General features: G+C 40.2%; 1 protein-coding gene and 1 non-coding gene across 30 annotated transcripts in view; one reads left to right on the top strand and one right to left on the bottom strand.

The window, feature by feature from the left end:
- Positions 1–16,294, top strand: part of DOCK9 (dedicator of cytokinesis 9) — a 299,896-nt gene that overhangs the window by 58,266 nt on the left and 225,336 nt on the right. For 3 of the 29 annotated variants that reach the window (XM_031655628.1, XM_031655633.1, XM_031655629.1), the window contains exon 1: positions 15,523–15,861. The exons of 22 other annotated variants lie outside the window; for them this stretch is intronic. In XM_031655628.1, coding sequence (XP_031511488.1) covers positions 15,700–15,861 — 162 coding nt within the window. In that variant the 5' untranslated portion in view covers positions 15,523–15,699. Of the gene's footprint in view, positions 1–14,531; positions 15,862–16,294 lie in introns of those variants that run through there. 4 more of the 29 variants (XM_009192139.4, XM_031655624.1, XM_009192119.4 and 1 more) reach the window with 3 other exon arrangements.
- LOC116270655 lies at positions 5,740–5,843 on the bottom strand. Its single transcript, XR_004178803.1, has one exon. It is a non-coding gene; the product is annotated as a U6 spliceosomal RNA (small nuclear RNA).

The following is a 16,294-nucleotide window of genomic DNA, read 5'->3' as shown; positions in this document are numbered from 1 at the left end:
TTGAAAACATCAATTACGGAAAATAAGATACTTATTATAAAGTCTACGTTGTTAATTTTTTCTGAGGTAATTTACATGGGATTTTGGAGAAAAATCTTCTTAAAATATGAATGCATTGAACTTTGGGCTAAAGATTAGTTCTTTTCCTGTTGAACTCTGTAGCAAGCATGAACGTTTATCATAATCCAGCAATCAAATTAATTCAAAATCGGAGTCAGTCATTAAAAAAAAAAGAATTTGCATGTTTTTGAATGGTAAAGTAAGTGTGGGGAGTGGTTCCATCTTCAGAGTTCCCTTACTTGTACATTGTGATGATACCTGAGTTCAAAGTCACATTTGTTTTCAAAGTCAAGCACAATTTCAGTGATGTACTTGATGTCTTTGGTTGCATTTGATGCCAATGGTCAGTTAGGCTTTGTGGTTTTATAATGAGGCATCATTAGTCTGTCTTCCTTGGCAGTGTCACTATTAAGAGGCATTCCTAAAGAAAAAAATGAAAAGCCTGTTTCTTCGCAAGAGAGAATTTTCTCAACTTAAAAATGTTATCTTTATCTTTAATGATGTTAGCTAGATCTGAATGCTGGTACTATCCCATCTGTTCTGTTTTGAAGCAGTGAAACCATCTTTCCCCTAAGCTGGACATTTCTTTAATGTCTCTTACCAAACCTATCTTTAAGCATTTGAAACCTGTTCTTTCATCATTTGCTAACATGGTTTGTTCTTAGGCTTGCTGTATTTATTACATGCAATTATATATATGTACAGACACAAATGTTCCATTTTTGCATGTCAGTACATTGTGGTTTCTTATGATTTATTTCATATGCCTATGACATTAGATATTCTTGAAATATTTTTCCTAGTCTTTTATTTTACAGCACTCTGAATTTTAAATGTAAAATTCAATGAGTTTTAGTAAATTTGTACGTTTTTGCAATCATCACCATGATCTAGTTTCAGAACATTTCAATTACTCTTGAAAGAAGTCTCATGCCCATTAGCAGTTTCTCTGTACCCCCAAATCCAGGCAACCACTCATCTGTCTCTATAGATTTGCCTTTTCTGAACATTTTATATAAATGGAATCACTCAATATGTAGCTTTTGCATCTGGTCCCTTTTGAGATTTATCTATGCTTGCAGCATGTGTCAGTACTTCATTCCTGTTTATTGCCAAATAGTGTATTCCATTCTGTTGTCCGGATAAACCACATTTTGTTTATCCATTTACCAGTTGATAGACATTTGGTTTGTTTTCAGTTTTTGGCTGTCATGAATAATGCTGCTGTGAACATTTGTATACAAGTCTTTGTGTGGACATGTGTTTTCATTTTTCTTGGGTGGATACCTAGGAGTGGAATTGCTAGGTCAGGTGGTAGCTGTTTCCCAAAGTGGCTTTGTCAGCAATGTATGAGGGTTTCACCTACTCTGCATCCTTGCCAACACTCACTATGTCAGTCTTTTTAAATTTTAGCCATCCTAATAGATATGTAGTAGGATGTCATTGTAGTTTTAATTCACATTTTCCTAAAGACTAATGATATTGAACATCTTTTTATGTGTTCATGGCCATTTTAGTATCTTCTTTGATGATTCTAGTTTTTAAAAATTGTTTATAACCTAATGTCATACAAAGTCAGTGTCCAGCGTGGAAACAAAAGTTATTCCACTTATTTTAACAGAGATAATTAAATATAAAGAATTGTTGTTAGGTATAAAGTTGTTAATAAGTAGGTAACTGAAAAGATAAAAAGCAAATGCTAGGATATCATAGAGGTAGTGGCTGTAGGAAGCAGCCATCAACTGTAGAGCTGGGCTGGGGGCAAATAGGGTGAAATCTTTATTAAATCTTTAGAAGCTTAGAGGAGAGGCCCCACAGAGCTGAAACCCAGACCTCTGAGGTGTGGGTGATGGTGCACCTGTTTCTGAGGGGAGTGTAACAAGGCTGGTTCTGTAAGTGCTGAAAAACTGCAGGCCAGATTCAGCTGCTGCCCTAGGAGGAACTGCTGCTGCCCTGGTGAAGAAGTGTTGCTGGGGTGACACTGGGAGCTAAAGCCAGCGGGAAGCAGAGGGGAAGGAGCTAGTCTTCCTCTAGTGTCCCCTAGTGGCAGACCCTAACAGGGAGCCAACTGGTAAAACAGAAATGGTTTCAGAGTTACAAAGCTGAGTTTGGAAGAGTATGGATGGAGCTGGGAGAGAATACCTGTATAATTGGCCAGCCCACCCCTTTGAATATTCAGTATCTAGACCTATCCTCCTAAACATATTTTAACTTCCATACAACAAAAACTACTTTCTTTTCGTCTAACAGAATATAAACATTCTCACACAAATGAAGATGTTCTCACCAGCTCCCTAAAATGCGGTGTCACAAAGTCTCATTAGTGTATCCATCTCTGGGAGGTAGTCACATTACCTATTGCTGAGCTTTGTGAATTCCTCCTTAAATTTAGTTAAAGTTCTGCTTGAATGTTGTGTTATCCAGAGTTAAATTGTAGAGGTAAGTTTCAACAATGTTTGTATAAAATAATGCAAGAAGAAGGAGAAGAAATTGGTTCTAGTTCTCTCTCTCTCTCCCCTCTCTCTCTCTCTCTCTCCTCTCTCTCTCTCTCTCTCTGTGTGTGTGTGTGTGTGTGTGTGTCTCTCTCTCTCTGTCTCTCTCCGAAAGCAAGAAGGAAATATGCTTATCTGCCACTTGGCAATAGTTGAGATTTGTATCTTTCTTCTCCTGTTACCTGTTCCGTGTTTCCTTTGCGCTCAGCCAGGACTTCAACTGATTAGGTTTCTGTACCTGAAGGTCTGAATTCTCAGTGGTCCTGCCTTTTTTTGGATTGCTGTGGTTTTCCATTAACTTTTACTGTTGGAGATAGAAGTACTAAGAGCTGCCCTGATTAAGGAAGCCATGATCCTTCCTGACTCTTTGGGAGGCAGCAACCCAGGGTCCTCTCACCCCCACTGGTAGTGTATCCTCCCCATTGGCCTCTTGGCTAAGTGGCTTGAGGAGCCCAGAATGACTCAGTGGCAGTCTGTCCTGCCGGTTCACTGGAAACATTGCTGCCTCCCTTTAATAGCTCCCTTAAAATCAGGACCTCTGTATTAGCAGGGATGAAAGCCAAAAATTTTTAGAGTGGGGTATTAGGGTAATAGTGAGAGGGGCCACTCCTACTCCTGGACCAATGTCTTCTTACTTTGGTAAGACAGGTGAGTCAAAGCATGTACTGTGTTGTGTGAGACAGAACTCCATCTTTCAGAATGTTGCCTTACAACTGTTGTCTTCAGTAGGCTGTGCCATTCTTCCGCTGGGTCACCTGCTTATAGATGATGGGATATGTAGTGAGACTGGTGAATTACAAGTGCTGAGAGATGTTCAGAACTGGCACATTCAGTAGTTTTTCACATTGCAGGCCATGAGCCACGAGTGGTCCTGAAAACAGTTCCGTGAGCTATACCACTTTCCTCCCTCCCTCTCTTCAGAGAGGCTGGAATAGCAAATAATATTGTATGACACAGGTTGTAATTGCAGTTGTATTTTTGGAAATATTTTTTATACACATTTACTGTATCATGACTTACAATGAATTTCTCAATATGATTCATGGTGACAGTACTTTGAAAGCTAGAGGTCTAAAGAGACATTTGACCTTGCAGTTCCCTTATCCCCAGCCTCTGGTGGTTTAATGCGTTGGTTTCTTAATAGCACTCCAGGTGGTATTCACATTGGCTGCAGCCCTTCAGTGGGCCTGAGCATGAGGATGGGCTTCTGTTGAAATCTTGTTTCCTTGAAACAAGGTCCAAAGATGGACATTATGAGTGCGAACACATTTAAAACTCAACTTTTAGGGTTGTTTAAAAGATTAAATGAGGCCGGGTGTGGTGGCTCATGCCTGTAATCCCAACACTTTGGGAGGCCAAGGTGGGTAGATCACGAAGTTAGGAGTTCGACACCAGCCTGGACAATATGGTGAAATCCTGTCTCTACTAAAAAATACAAAAACTAGCTGGACGTGGTGGCAGGCACCTGTGGTCCCAGCTACTCAGGAGGCTGAGGCAGGAGAATCACTTGAACCCGGGAGGCAGAGCTTGCAGTGAGCCGAGATTGCGCCACGGCACTCCAGCCTTGGCGACAGAGTGAGACTCCATCTCGACAATGACAACAACAACAACAGCAACAACAACAAGATTAAATGAGACCATGTGACTCAGTTGTGTGCTTAGTATTTGGAATATAGCAGGAATTCATTCCTGTGTAACACACTGTTAAACCCAGAGGTACTCTGCCCTGTGCTCTTTCTGTAATGTTTATCTAGGTTTTACATTTAAAATTTAAATCTCCTATATTGTTGAGATGACTACACTGGCCTAAATAGAGCTGATTTTTAAATATGAATAACACTTCATATCCCCTGTTAACCTTTTTCCATCCCTCCTCCGATTTTTTTCTCCAATTGGTATTTTTTTCTTGGATCTTGAGAACTTTGTGGTTAAAACAGAGACGAAAATTTTGTGGGAAAACATCTGCAAAATAAATTTCTTTGAATGAATTGGGATAGATGGCTTGGCCCTTGGGTCCAGACCTTGCCTAACATAATGAATGAACCAAAGTTATTGACCAGATAAAAGGTTTCCCTTAAGTGCTCTTTAATTTTAAAGCAGAATAGCTTTAACTGGCCCTTGATGAAGAAATCATCTTACCATTCTTAGCTGTCCTCTCTTCTGCATATGCAGTGCTGGGTGTGCTTTTGGGCATTTGCTATGTTAGGGGTAGTGATATGTTTTGGAAAGATAACTGTATTGAAATTAGGGTACTTTCAAGAGAAATTCAACTTTGGATTGATGTACCTTCTGATATGTGCTGTCTTGTTTTTAAAGACGCACCTTTATCAAGCTATGATTCATACATCATATTCATCCATTTAAAATGTTCAGTGGTGTTCAGTATATTCAGAGTTGTGCATCCATCACCATAGTCAATTTTAGAACATCTTTATTATTTCCCCAAAGAACACTGGATCCCTTAGCCATCACCCCGGAACTCTGCCCCATCCAACCCCCTAGCCCTAGGGAACTGTTAGTCTGCTTTCTGTCTCTAGAGATTTGCCTTTTCTGAACATTTCACAGCAGTGGATTCATGCTCTATGTGATCCTCATGCCTGGCTTCTTTCATTTAGCATGTTTTTAAGAGTCACCCATGCTGTGGCATGGATCGTACTTCATTTTTAAAAAATTGGTATGTAGTATTTCTTTGTATTCTACAGTTGTTTATCCATTTATCAGTTGATGGACATTTGTATTGTTTCCAATTTTTGTTTATTGTGAACAGTGCTGCTAAGAGCATTCATGTATAAGTTTTTGTGGGAACATATATTTTCAACCTTGGGCATCTAGGAGTGGAATTGCTAGATCATACGGTAACCTGGGTTTAACCATTTGAGGAACAGCCGGACTATTTTCCATAGCAGCTGCCCTGTTTTGCATTCCCACTAGCAGTGTGCCAGGGTTCTAGTTTCAACACATCCTCACCGATACCTGTTATTTTGATTAGCAAAACCAGTCGAATTGGTATACCAATCCAATTGCTACACCAGTACTTGTCTTTTTGATTTTAGCCATCTAGTGAGTGTGAAGTGAAAGCTCATTGTAGTTTTGATTTGCATTTCCCCAGTAATTCTTCACTTGCTTATTGGCCATCTTTTTTTTTTTTGTCCTATCTGTTTTGTTTTGTTTTTGTTTTTGCTTTCTTTTTAATATGGAATGCTTCATGAATTTGTGTGTCATCCTTGTGCAGGGACCATGCCAGTCTTCTCTGTATCATTCCAATTTTATAATAGTATGTGTGATGCCGAAGCAAGCACCTATTTGTTTTTAATTGACAAGGAAGGATAGTGATAACTGTAATCTGTCCAGTTCTTATGTGGGGGATAGTTTCTCCTAAATTTCCCCACTTCTTTGACCTAAATTTACATAAAGATCAGGGAATATTGGATTGAAGTAATACTCTTTTAAAACATAGTTACAGTTAAGTCATAACCCAACTGGCTGTATATAAAAGAGAGTCTTGAGAAGGTTCAGAATTTTGTGTCTTTGTGAAAAGAAATTAAAACCTTGTAAGGAGTCAGCTAAAGAATGTAAAGTTTTATGAGCTTCTATAAACAGGGAAATATGGAATGTCTAGTTCCATTTAACCTGACTATAAGCCAGGTTAAATGGAACTTTTTAATTTTATTTTGTGTCTTTTTATACTGCTTTTAAAAAAATAGGACTATTTTGAAAAATTGTACTTTCCCTCCTATATTTTAGAGGTAACCCCATTAGTATCATTATTACTTTTGATTAATTGAAAATCTCACCAAAATGCAATAGTTTTTAAAAAGTCAAATTCAAATCTTACATATGTTTTATGTTTTCCTCTTTTCCCTCAAGGAATATTTCTTCATGTTGAGACAGCATTTCTATACTGCCACAATGACAGAAAAGACTTAAAACAGTCGGCTGCTAAAATGTAAGATACAAGTGATTGGTGTATGTAGAATCTGAATTTTAGTCTCTTCACGTGTCGGAACAACTTTTCAACAGCTGTAACTCCATACATGAAGAGCATGAACAGTTTCAAGGGTGCATTTGTATACGAGTTATACTTTATATTTCTTTTACTGTTTAAAGTTAGTATACCCTGCCGTTAAGTGATCTTTTCAGGTGTCTGTGTAAAATAGAATTTCCTTGGGAATGGCTGGTGAAGGCCAAGAAGAGGTCCCCGAGTTCTGACTTCATTATGCCATTGAGTTTGTCCTGCTTCCTTGTTCTTCATCCAGTGCCTAATTTACGGTGGGGCTGTGAGTGCTTCCTGCGCTATATGATCCTTGGTGCCCTTGCAGATACTCAACGACTTTACCAAAAGGCATGCTCTTTGGCAGCTTTTTATATTTAATATAGCATCAGCATTTATGGATTTATTGGTTTTTCTTTAAAGAACTGAGCTCCCTCAGAAACCATGGTTTTGCTCCATGACCTCCTGTAACAGTAATTTAAGTTGCCACTTCTGGCAGTTTCCTGAGCTGAAGAGTCAGTTGGACCTGTGTACATTGTATTTGTTCATTCATTTCATGGCTCTCAGTGAAAGTAGTGGAAGTTGTCTACGAATCAGAAATTTAAATCTCAGCCATCTTTTTTCTATGATGCTCTACAGTTAGAAGGGTTTTTCTAGGAAGTGCAATGCAGTCATTCATTGCTTAACAACAGGGATAGGTCCTGTAGCTTATCTTCCCTTTGTGAGGGGCTGGCAGGCCAAGGGAGAGAGACGGAGAAAAGACCAGTCACCCTCCTCGTTTTTCTGGTCTTACACCTCACCTGTTTCTAGAAGTGATAGGGAAACAATGCCCAGCAAGTTGGTTTTCTATTTTTAAAAAGTATGGTAAGATATCTGTAACATAAAATGTATCATCTTAACTATTTTTAAGTGTACACATCAGTAATACTTGGTACATTCACATTGCTGTGCAGCCATCATCACCATTCATTTCAGAACTTTTTCATCTTCCCAAACTGTAACTCTGACCCCATTAAGCACTAACCCCTCATTTCCCTTCTCCCAGCCCCTGGCATCTACCATGCTACTTTCTGTTTCTATGAATTTGTCTATTCTAAATACCTCAAGTGGAATTGTGCAATATTTGTCCTTTTGTATAGAGTCCACAGGTTTCATCCATGCTGTATGTAAAATTTCTTGCATTTTAAGGCTGAATAATATTCCATTGTGTGTGTAGAAACCACATTTTGCTTATCTATTCATCCACTGATGGACACTTCAGTTGCTTTCGCCCCTTGGCTGTTGTGGATAATGCTGCTCTGAACGTGGGTGTGCACATCTGTCTTCAAGTCTTGCTTTCATTTCTTTTGTGTCTATTCCCAAAGGTGAAATTGTTGGATCATATAGTAATTATGTTTTATTTTTTGAGGAATTGCCGTACTGCTTTCCATAGCAGCTGCACTATTTTACATTCCTACCAGCAAATAAGCTGTTTTTCTTAAAAGTTTCTTCCCTTTGAAGACCTGATTGATGGATTGATTTTTAGATACAGGGTCTCTCTCTATCTCTCAGGCTGGAGTGCGGTGCCACAGTCATAGCTCAATGCGGCCTTCAATTCCTGGGCTCAAGTGACTTTTCTCGCCTCAACCTCCTAAGTAGCCAGGCCTACAGGCTTGTGACATCACATCCAGCTAATTTTTTAATTTTTTTGTATAGACTGGGGGTCTTGCTATGTTGTTCAGGCTGGTCGTGAACTCCTGGGCTCAAGCGATCCTCCTGCCTCAGACTCCAAAAGTGCTGGAATTATAGGTGCCAGCATTTCTGGCTGACCTGTGTTGTTTTGAAAGCTATTTAACTTGGTCTCCTACCAGAAAAAGGAAGATTCTCTCATTTCTTTTGAGTGACTGTGGTCTCTGAAAGACCCCTCCGGTCACCCCCCGGACCCTTGCTCCCTGGAGCTAGCCCTGGTCATTTCCACTTCCTTTCACTTGGCCACTCATCGAGCTTGCCATTTGTTCGGAGCTGCCCACAGGGACTGTTTGCCACCCTGACATTCCAGCACCAACATGGAGAAACCTGTGTTATTTTGCATTCTCTACTTTTGAGAACATTTAAATAACACTATTAGCAACAGACCTGACTCCAATGTTTTATGTGATCGTAACTTTAGGGATATATTTTTAGCAAAAATAATGTACTTCACAGTGGTCCAGGCAGAAGGAGTACAGCCCTGAACTCTCACAGGGGTCCAACAACTGTCCACACTGTGCCCTCTGGCCCTGCCCGTCACCTTTGTTCACTTCAAGGTAACTGGTATTAGACATCTCAAAGTGTTCTAACTCTCCTGTGTATTGAGATGGGCGTAATAGATGATGGATAAATGTAAATATGCAGTAAGTCTAAATTTTGAGGATTATGTTCCTGAAATGCACAATGGTAAGAGTTCACACTTTTATTTAAAAGGTCCTTATTTAATAATACTTTCTTAATTTTCATTATTTAAAGTCTTTTTTTTTTTTTTAATTTTAAGTTCTGGGATACATGTGCAGAATGTGCAGGTTTGTTACAGAGGTATACGTGTGCCATGGTGGTTTGCTGCACCTGTCAACCTGTCATCTAGATTTTAAGCCCCACATGCATTAGGTGTTTGTCCTAATGCTCTCCCTCCCCTTTCCCGCCACCCCTCGACAGGCCCCGGTGTTCAACTCCTACTTATGTATGAGAACATGCGGTGTTTGGAGAAAAACCTTTCTCTGATGGTCATTGCTGAAAGCTCCACTCCTTATCTCAACTCTTTTTTCATGTTTCAACATCCCCATTTCCCTCCTTTTTTTTTTTTTTTTTTTTAAGACGGAGTCTCGCTCTGTCACCCAGGAGTACAGTGGCATGATCTCGGCTCGCTGCAAGCTGTGCCTTCCAGGTTCACGCCATTCTTCTGTCTCAGCCTCCCGAGTAGCGGGGACTACAGGTGCCCGCCACCACGCCCGGCTAATTTTTTGTATTTTTAGTACAGAGAGGGTTTCACTGTGTTAGCCAGGATGGTCTCGATCTCCTGACCTCGTGATCCACCCACCTTGGCCTCCCAAAGTGCTGAGACTACAGGTGTGAGCCACCGTGCCCAGCCTTCCCTCTTTAAATCATTTTTTCAACAAAAATAAAATTTGTTGTTTGAATTTGCTAGATCTGAAATTCTCACATATTTGAATTTTGTATGAGATGCTTGTATTTTTAGAAGAATTACCCTACTTTTAGTCTCATTATCAGGGAAGAAAACCATTTAATTTGGGACAAAAAAAGAAGAGAGACCAGCATTTATTGAGCATGTGGTATATACTAGGCTCTGTGCCAGATACTCTAATTACATTTGATTATATTGATTGGTTATAAAAGGAATGAGGCATTGAGAGACCAACTCACATAAGGTTTCTTTGCTTAGCAGAATTCACTGCCTTGATGTATGAAATATGGACTGTCAGATATGGAAATAAACTTTTCAAATGGACTGGCTTTCATAATGGCATTTAAGTAGAATGAATGATGTGTTAGACTGAATTCTATCCGTCCTCCCTTTACTTAGGTTTGGTGAAGTGTGCTGGATCATGTATGAGGTATTATCATTATGTGAGATCTTCCTTTCAGCCACTGCAGAATGGAGAGAATTCGTCTCCCTTCCTGGCCTCCTAAGATAGACCTGAGGTCTGATATATAAGTAGAAGACTTATATCTGTTTGAAATACAATATTAATTCCAGTTTATAGTTCTGGATTTTTAAGGTGTCACTCTAGATTCCTCTTTATTAATGTTTCTAGGAGCGTAGTAAATACATCTACCAATCAAACTAATTTGTCTGTTAGAATACATTTAAAACGGAAAGTCGGCAAAGAGAGAGCCATAGGTGGGAACAGCAGCTCCAGATGCTTAAGCTTTGCAGGACCTGTTTGCTATGGTCTCTGGCTGCATGACTGAGGTTTGCTGTGACCACCAAGTGGGCTGGCAGGCCTTAACCTGAACTTATTTTCTGCGCAGGCTTTCTGGGGGGTTGTATAGCCTGGAGCCCCTTTCCCAGGTCTAAAATGCACACCCTAAGAGTAGCCCCAGCCACCTCCCATGTTAATGGGGTTAGTATATTCCTGAGAAGTGGGACCAAAACAACGTTCAGAAATTGTTGAATTTATCAAGCAAGGTGCTGTTTTAGGATACACAGTAACCTAATAGGTACTTACATATTTCTAGCAATTTCTTGGTTGAGTTCACTCCTGTTACCTTATTTGAATTTGACAACCTATAGGATGGGCAGAGTAGCTGCCATTCTCCCCACCCCCATTCTTTTTATTTTTTTTTGAGACAGAGTCTCCCTGTGTTGCCCAGGCTGGAGTGCAGTGGCATGATCTCGGCTCACTGGAAGCTCCGCCTCCCGTGTTCAAGTGATTCTCCTGCCTCAGCCTCCCGAGTAGCTGGGACTACAGGCGCCCACCCCCACGCATAGCTAATTTTTTCGTATTTTTAGTAGAGATGCGGTTTCACCGTGTTAGCCAGGATGGTCTTGATCTCCTGACCTCGTGATCTGCCCGCCTCAGCCTCCCAAAGTGCTGGGATTACAGGAATGAGCCACCGCACCCGGCCCCACCCCCATTCTTAATTTTTTTTTATTTTTTGAGACTGAGTCTCACTCTGTCACCCAGGCTGAAGTGCAGTGGCGCCCTCTCAGCTCACTGCAACCTCCATCTCCCAGGTTCAAGCGATTCTCCTGCCTCAGCCTCCCCAGTAGCTGGGTCTACAGGTGCACACCACATTGCCTGGCCAGTTTTTTTGTATTTAATAGGGTTGGAGTTTCATCATGTTGCTCAGGCTGGTCTCGAACTCCTGACCTCAGGTGATCCGCCTGCCTCGGCCTCCCAAAGTGCTGGGATTACAGGTGTGAGCCACTGCGCCTGGCCTCCCCACCCACATTCTTAATAGCAGCTTTGAGATAGAATTCACTGTTGGGGCCACTCCACAGAAACGGGATGGATCTCCTCCACTTGGCCACAGTTGCTTTAGATATTGAGTCAGCTGACATCACACCCACCCCCAGAGGGTGTGAAAAGGTTTATTACTCATATAATGAGGCTTTCTGGGGAGAACAGGACAGCTCCCAAGAGGTCCTAAAATGGCTTGAGAGAGCAGGGAAAGGAGACTGGCTTGGCATTTTTTTTGTGATGGTTATGGGGGATGGTGTGGAGTGAGGGTTCCCATTGAAGGGTTTGAATTTACTGCTGCTGTCATAAGAGGGAGCCACTTGGACTTTCCTCTCTTGCCTGCCCAGATGTGGACAGAGAGGGATGAAGGAGGAATGAGGCTTCAAAGTATCACAAGTGTAGTCACTTTTTAAAAATTACATTCACATGCCATAAATGTGTTCAATTCAGTAGTCACAGACTATATGTGTGTATAGATTATATATACATTTGAGAATACATATTGGAAACACTGTCTAATTTCTGAACATTTTCATTACCCTAAAAAGAAACCTCATACTCACTAGCAATGACCCCATATTTCCTGGTCTGCCTAGCCCTCCATAATCACTAATCTGCTTTCTATCTCTCTGGATTTGTCTGCTCTGGACATTTCATTTCAGTAATACAATATGGGGTCTTTGGTGCCTGGCTTCTTTCACTTCACATAATGGTGTTCAGGCCGTTTGTGTAGTGGCATGCATCAGGACTTTGTTCCTGCCTGTGACTGAATGATACTCCATTGTGTGGATGTGCCATACGAGTTTGTCATATTAAAGGATGATTCATTTGGAACATCTGAGGGTGAGATGGTAGGAAAGTCAGGTGTCAGTATTAGCAGGAAAGGAAGACATGGGCCTGCGTCTCAAAAGGGATTCAAAGGCAGACATTTAGTCTTAGGAGCTGTATAAATTAGAAGTGACATTTAAAGATGGGAGAGTAAATGTGATCTCCAAATTGAAATATATACTCTTTTAGGTGGCCGCACTGGTTGCCAATAGATACCATCCATCTATTCATGTCCTCTGATGAAATTCATGGTAATTTTCAATTTAGAACAACTCAAGTTCATTCTGATACAGAAAAGTCAGTGAAACCAAACATACCTTTTGAATTACTCATTTTGTCTTGCTTCTATTATCATGAGACCTGTTTTTGAATACTTCACTCTAAATATTTTCTGTTGCTTTTCAAGAGCCCAGTAATTTTGTTGGTTGGAAAGTGATTAATACTTAAAATTTGGCACAAGTTGCTTCAATGTGTATATGTCTTAGTCCATTTTCTGCTGCTATAACAGAATACCACAAACAGGGTAATTTATAATGAGCAGAAATTTATTCGTGCCACTGTTCTAGAGTCTGGAAGATGTAAGAGCATGGCGGCTGCAGCTGGTTAGAGTCTTCATACCACATCATCCTATGGTGGAAGGTGAAAGGTGGAAGGAAAAGAGAACATGAAAGAGTGAGAGAGAGAAAGGGGGCTGGTGTCATTCTTTTATCAGAAACCCACTCTTGAGAACACCATTAATCAGTGAGGTTCTGCCCTAATCACTCCTGGAAGGTCCCGCTTCCTGGCACTGTCCATTGGGCATTAAGTTTCTAACTCATGAACTTTGTGGGACACATTCAAACGGCAACATTTTATTAGTTTATTGCCAGAAAACATTGCTTTTTCTTTTGAATGAGTTAGGGAATTGTTTCATTCTCTCTTATTGTTTTTTTAAAATTTAGCTTTTACTTTTGTTTATCTTTTTTAGTTTTATTGAGGTATGATTGGCAAAATTGTGTAAATTTAAGGTATACAATATGATGATTTGATATACATTGTGAAATGATTACCGCAATTGAGTTAGCTTAGTTAGCTAACACGCCTATCACCTCACTTAGTTACCTTTTTTCTATATTTTTTTGTGGTGAGACCATTTAAACCAAGCTTGTCCTACCTACAGCCCTCAGGCCGCATGTGGCCCAGGGTGGCTGGGAATATGATCCAACACAAATTCATAAACTTTCTTAAAACATTATGAGATTTTTTGTGATTTTTTTTTTTAAGCTCATTAGCTATCATTAGTGTTAGTATATTTTATGTGTGGCCCAAGACAATTCTTCCTCTTCCAGTGTGGTCCAGGGAAGCCAAAAGATTGGACACCCCTAATTTAGACTCTTGTTTTAAACACGAACTGAGGGTTCTAAAAGTAAATCAAACAGCATATACCAGCAGCTTCCAATTTGCTTGGTTATCATTTATAATTCTTGGTAAAGTTCAAACATAATCTTTTATATCTCAAATAATATTCCCTGGCTTCTGCAGGCAGGATGTCTAAAATTTGTAATAACAATAACAAATTAATTTTAAATTTCAAGGTACTCTCTTTATTTCTATTGAATGAACTATTGCTTTTAAAGATATTTCTCTTGCTGTTTAGGAGTCAGGTTAATTGTAGATTTGCTGAATTCTCAAAACTGACATTTAAATTATGCGTTTAGTGTTTTATAGTCTCCAATATTCAGATTCTGGGTAGGTGAGTTTCCAGTTGTTTACCTGTCAGCATTGTGATTTCGCATGAAGACTCTCCTAATGTCACAACTTGGATGTAATCTTGAACCCTATAGCTCTGTTTTAACAGAATCACACTTTGGAAGTGGAATGCTCTAGACCCCACAGGTCATCCTGTTTTTTGCATGTGACCAACATCTCCCCGTCTTTGATCTTGTACAGCTATTCGACACACTTTGCATAAAAATACAGGAGAGAGAATAAACCTAGATTTTTGCTTTTCTGTGGGGCCCAATGACTAAACTACTTATAGAAAACAGACATTGTGGGATCATGTGCCTGGATGGTATTCCCTACAAGTGTGATTTTACTACATGCACGGGTTTACACAGCCCCCAGGTACTCAGTCAGCATAATTCACTCTAACTTTCAAATATATATAGAGAAAATGAAACTATCTGTAGCCTTGTGAAATAAGAATATCAGAGCAGATTTTAGAAGACTGATAACTTTTTTCCTAGTTACATATTGTGGCTGGGAAAGGTTTTCCTGTGTGTGCAGCATGGTCTTTTTTATATAGTTAGCCTTTCCTTGTTGAGGAAGGAAAATGGCAAGAGTCAACTTGGTATCATATCACCGACAAGCTTCCCTGTTTGCCATTCCCAAAGATTCACTTGAGGTAGTGTAGTGTCACTGAGTTCAGTCTACAGTAGAAGGAGTTGGATTACTTACACACCAAACATAATCATGGTGGCTGTGAGACCTCAGCATGTATTTCCCATTGTATACTGAAGTGCTGCTTCAGAAGGCATGCATCTAGCCAGACTGGGTAGCCCTTTATTCATGTTCTCATTTGCATCTTTGGGTACCAGGGATGGGAGAATCCTTTTAAGCAGTGCAATCTTGCTAGCCCTCTCTAGCAAAGAGTAGAGGTGGGCTGAAGTCAAGATCGACACTGCAATGTTGTGTTCCCTTGTGGTTTGCTGTCAGCAAGCTGTTACCCATACGTGCAAAAGGTTGTTTGAAGTGGGCTTGCACGTGTTTCCATAGCAGCAGTCATCTTAGCGATTTCACTCGTTTTTTGGACTTTTTTTTCCTTTGCTTCTCTGTTTCCCGCTGATGCAGGATTAAATAAATAGCATATTTAGGTCAAGGAAAGAGATGTTTGCTAATATAGATGCTAGGCTAAGCATTCTGGGAGACGGATTTCTTGCAGCAGATGAACATTCTTTGTGCCTCCCAGCAGCATCTGCAGCAGTGTGGCTGTCTGGCACTGTCTTTTTCATTTTGGGCAGGTTCTGAGATTCAGAACAATCCCAAGCAAATCACAGGAGCCGGCAGTTTTCCAGCAGCCACATGTAAATCTCCTGCTTATTTGTCCTTTGGTATTAAGAGTGAAGCAATCAGCTAGAAAAACAATACTTTAAAGGTTTTGGTGCATCCGAGGTGTGTCCTCTTATGTTTGCACCACCCCTCCTGTTTTACACTCGAGCCTGGATTTTTTGTCAGGCTGTTGAGCAGGAGCGGATTCTAGTACGGCAGCTCAGAGCTTCCCTTCTGTTCCGGTACCGGTGACTGCTTGTCATGAAGATGGTACAGTGGGAGCCTGTTTCGGAAGAGCCAAGGAAGAGGATGTGGAAATGGAGTAGAGATTGCTAAAAAACTGAACATCCACACCTTGGGGATGGGTTGCACTACTAGTGTGATTCTGTTTAAAGGCATCCGCACCGTTTTTGAAAGAAACTGTGCTTATATGTGCAAACAGCAAGGAGAGAATAATGCCCTTGAATATACAGCATACAATTGGACAAAAGAAGATTCAGAACTATTGATCTCCTCCTGGCTGGTAAATACTATCTTGCTTAATTAACAAGTAGTTTAATGGTGTTAGAATAAACTAGTCTTTACTTCTAAAGCAAATATATTTATTTCAGTGTACTTGTATGTATGTAGTCCATGTGTATAAATGGGTAATTAGTGGCCTTAAGTTTAAATTATGAAGTGAGTGTGTGAGAATGCCATGTATTCATCAAAGCTAAATACGTACAGAGAAGTAAGATATTTTATTAAAGAATAGTTTTCTAATGTAGCGTTATCAGCTTATACATTCTTAGTATAGTCCTAGAAATAATATGTGGTAAAGTGTATATTTAGGGTATTATATATGTGAACCCTCTCCCAGTGATAATGAATTATGTAGCCCCTTTACATCCCAGTCTTCTAGATGGCCAGGTTTTTCTTACTAATGGCTTATGGTCAGTCTTTGATGCGGGGGGAGA

Source organism: Papio anubis, chromosome 15, assembly GCF_008728515.1.
Source record: "Papio anubis isolate 15944 chromosome 15, Panubis1.0, whole genome shotgun sequence".
In the NCBI taxonomy this organism is placed as follows: Eukaryota; Metazoa; Chordata; class Mammalia; order Primates; family Cercopithecidae; genus Papio; species Papio anubis.
Note: the sequence above shows the minus strand (reverse complement) of the source record. Positions and strands in the feature narration are given on the sequence as shown.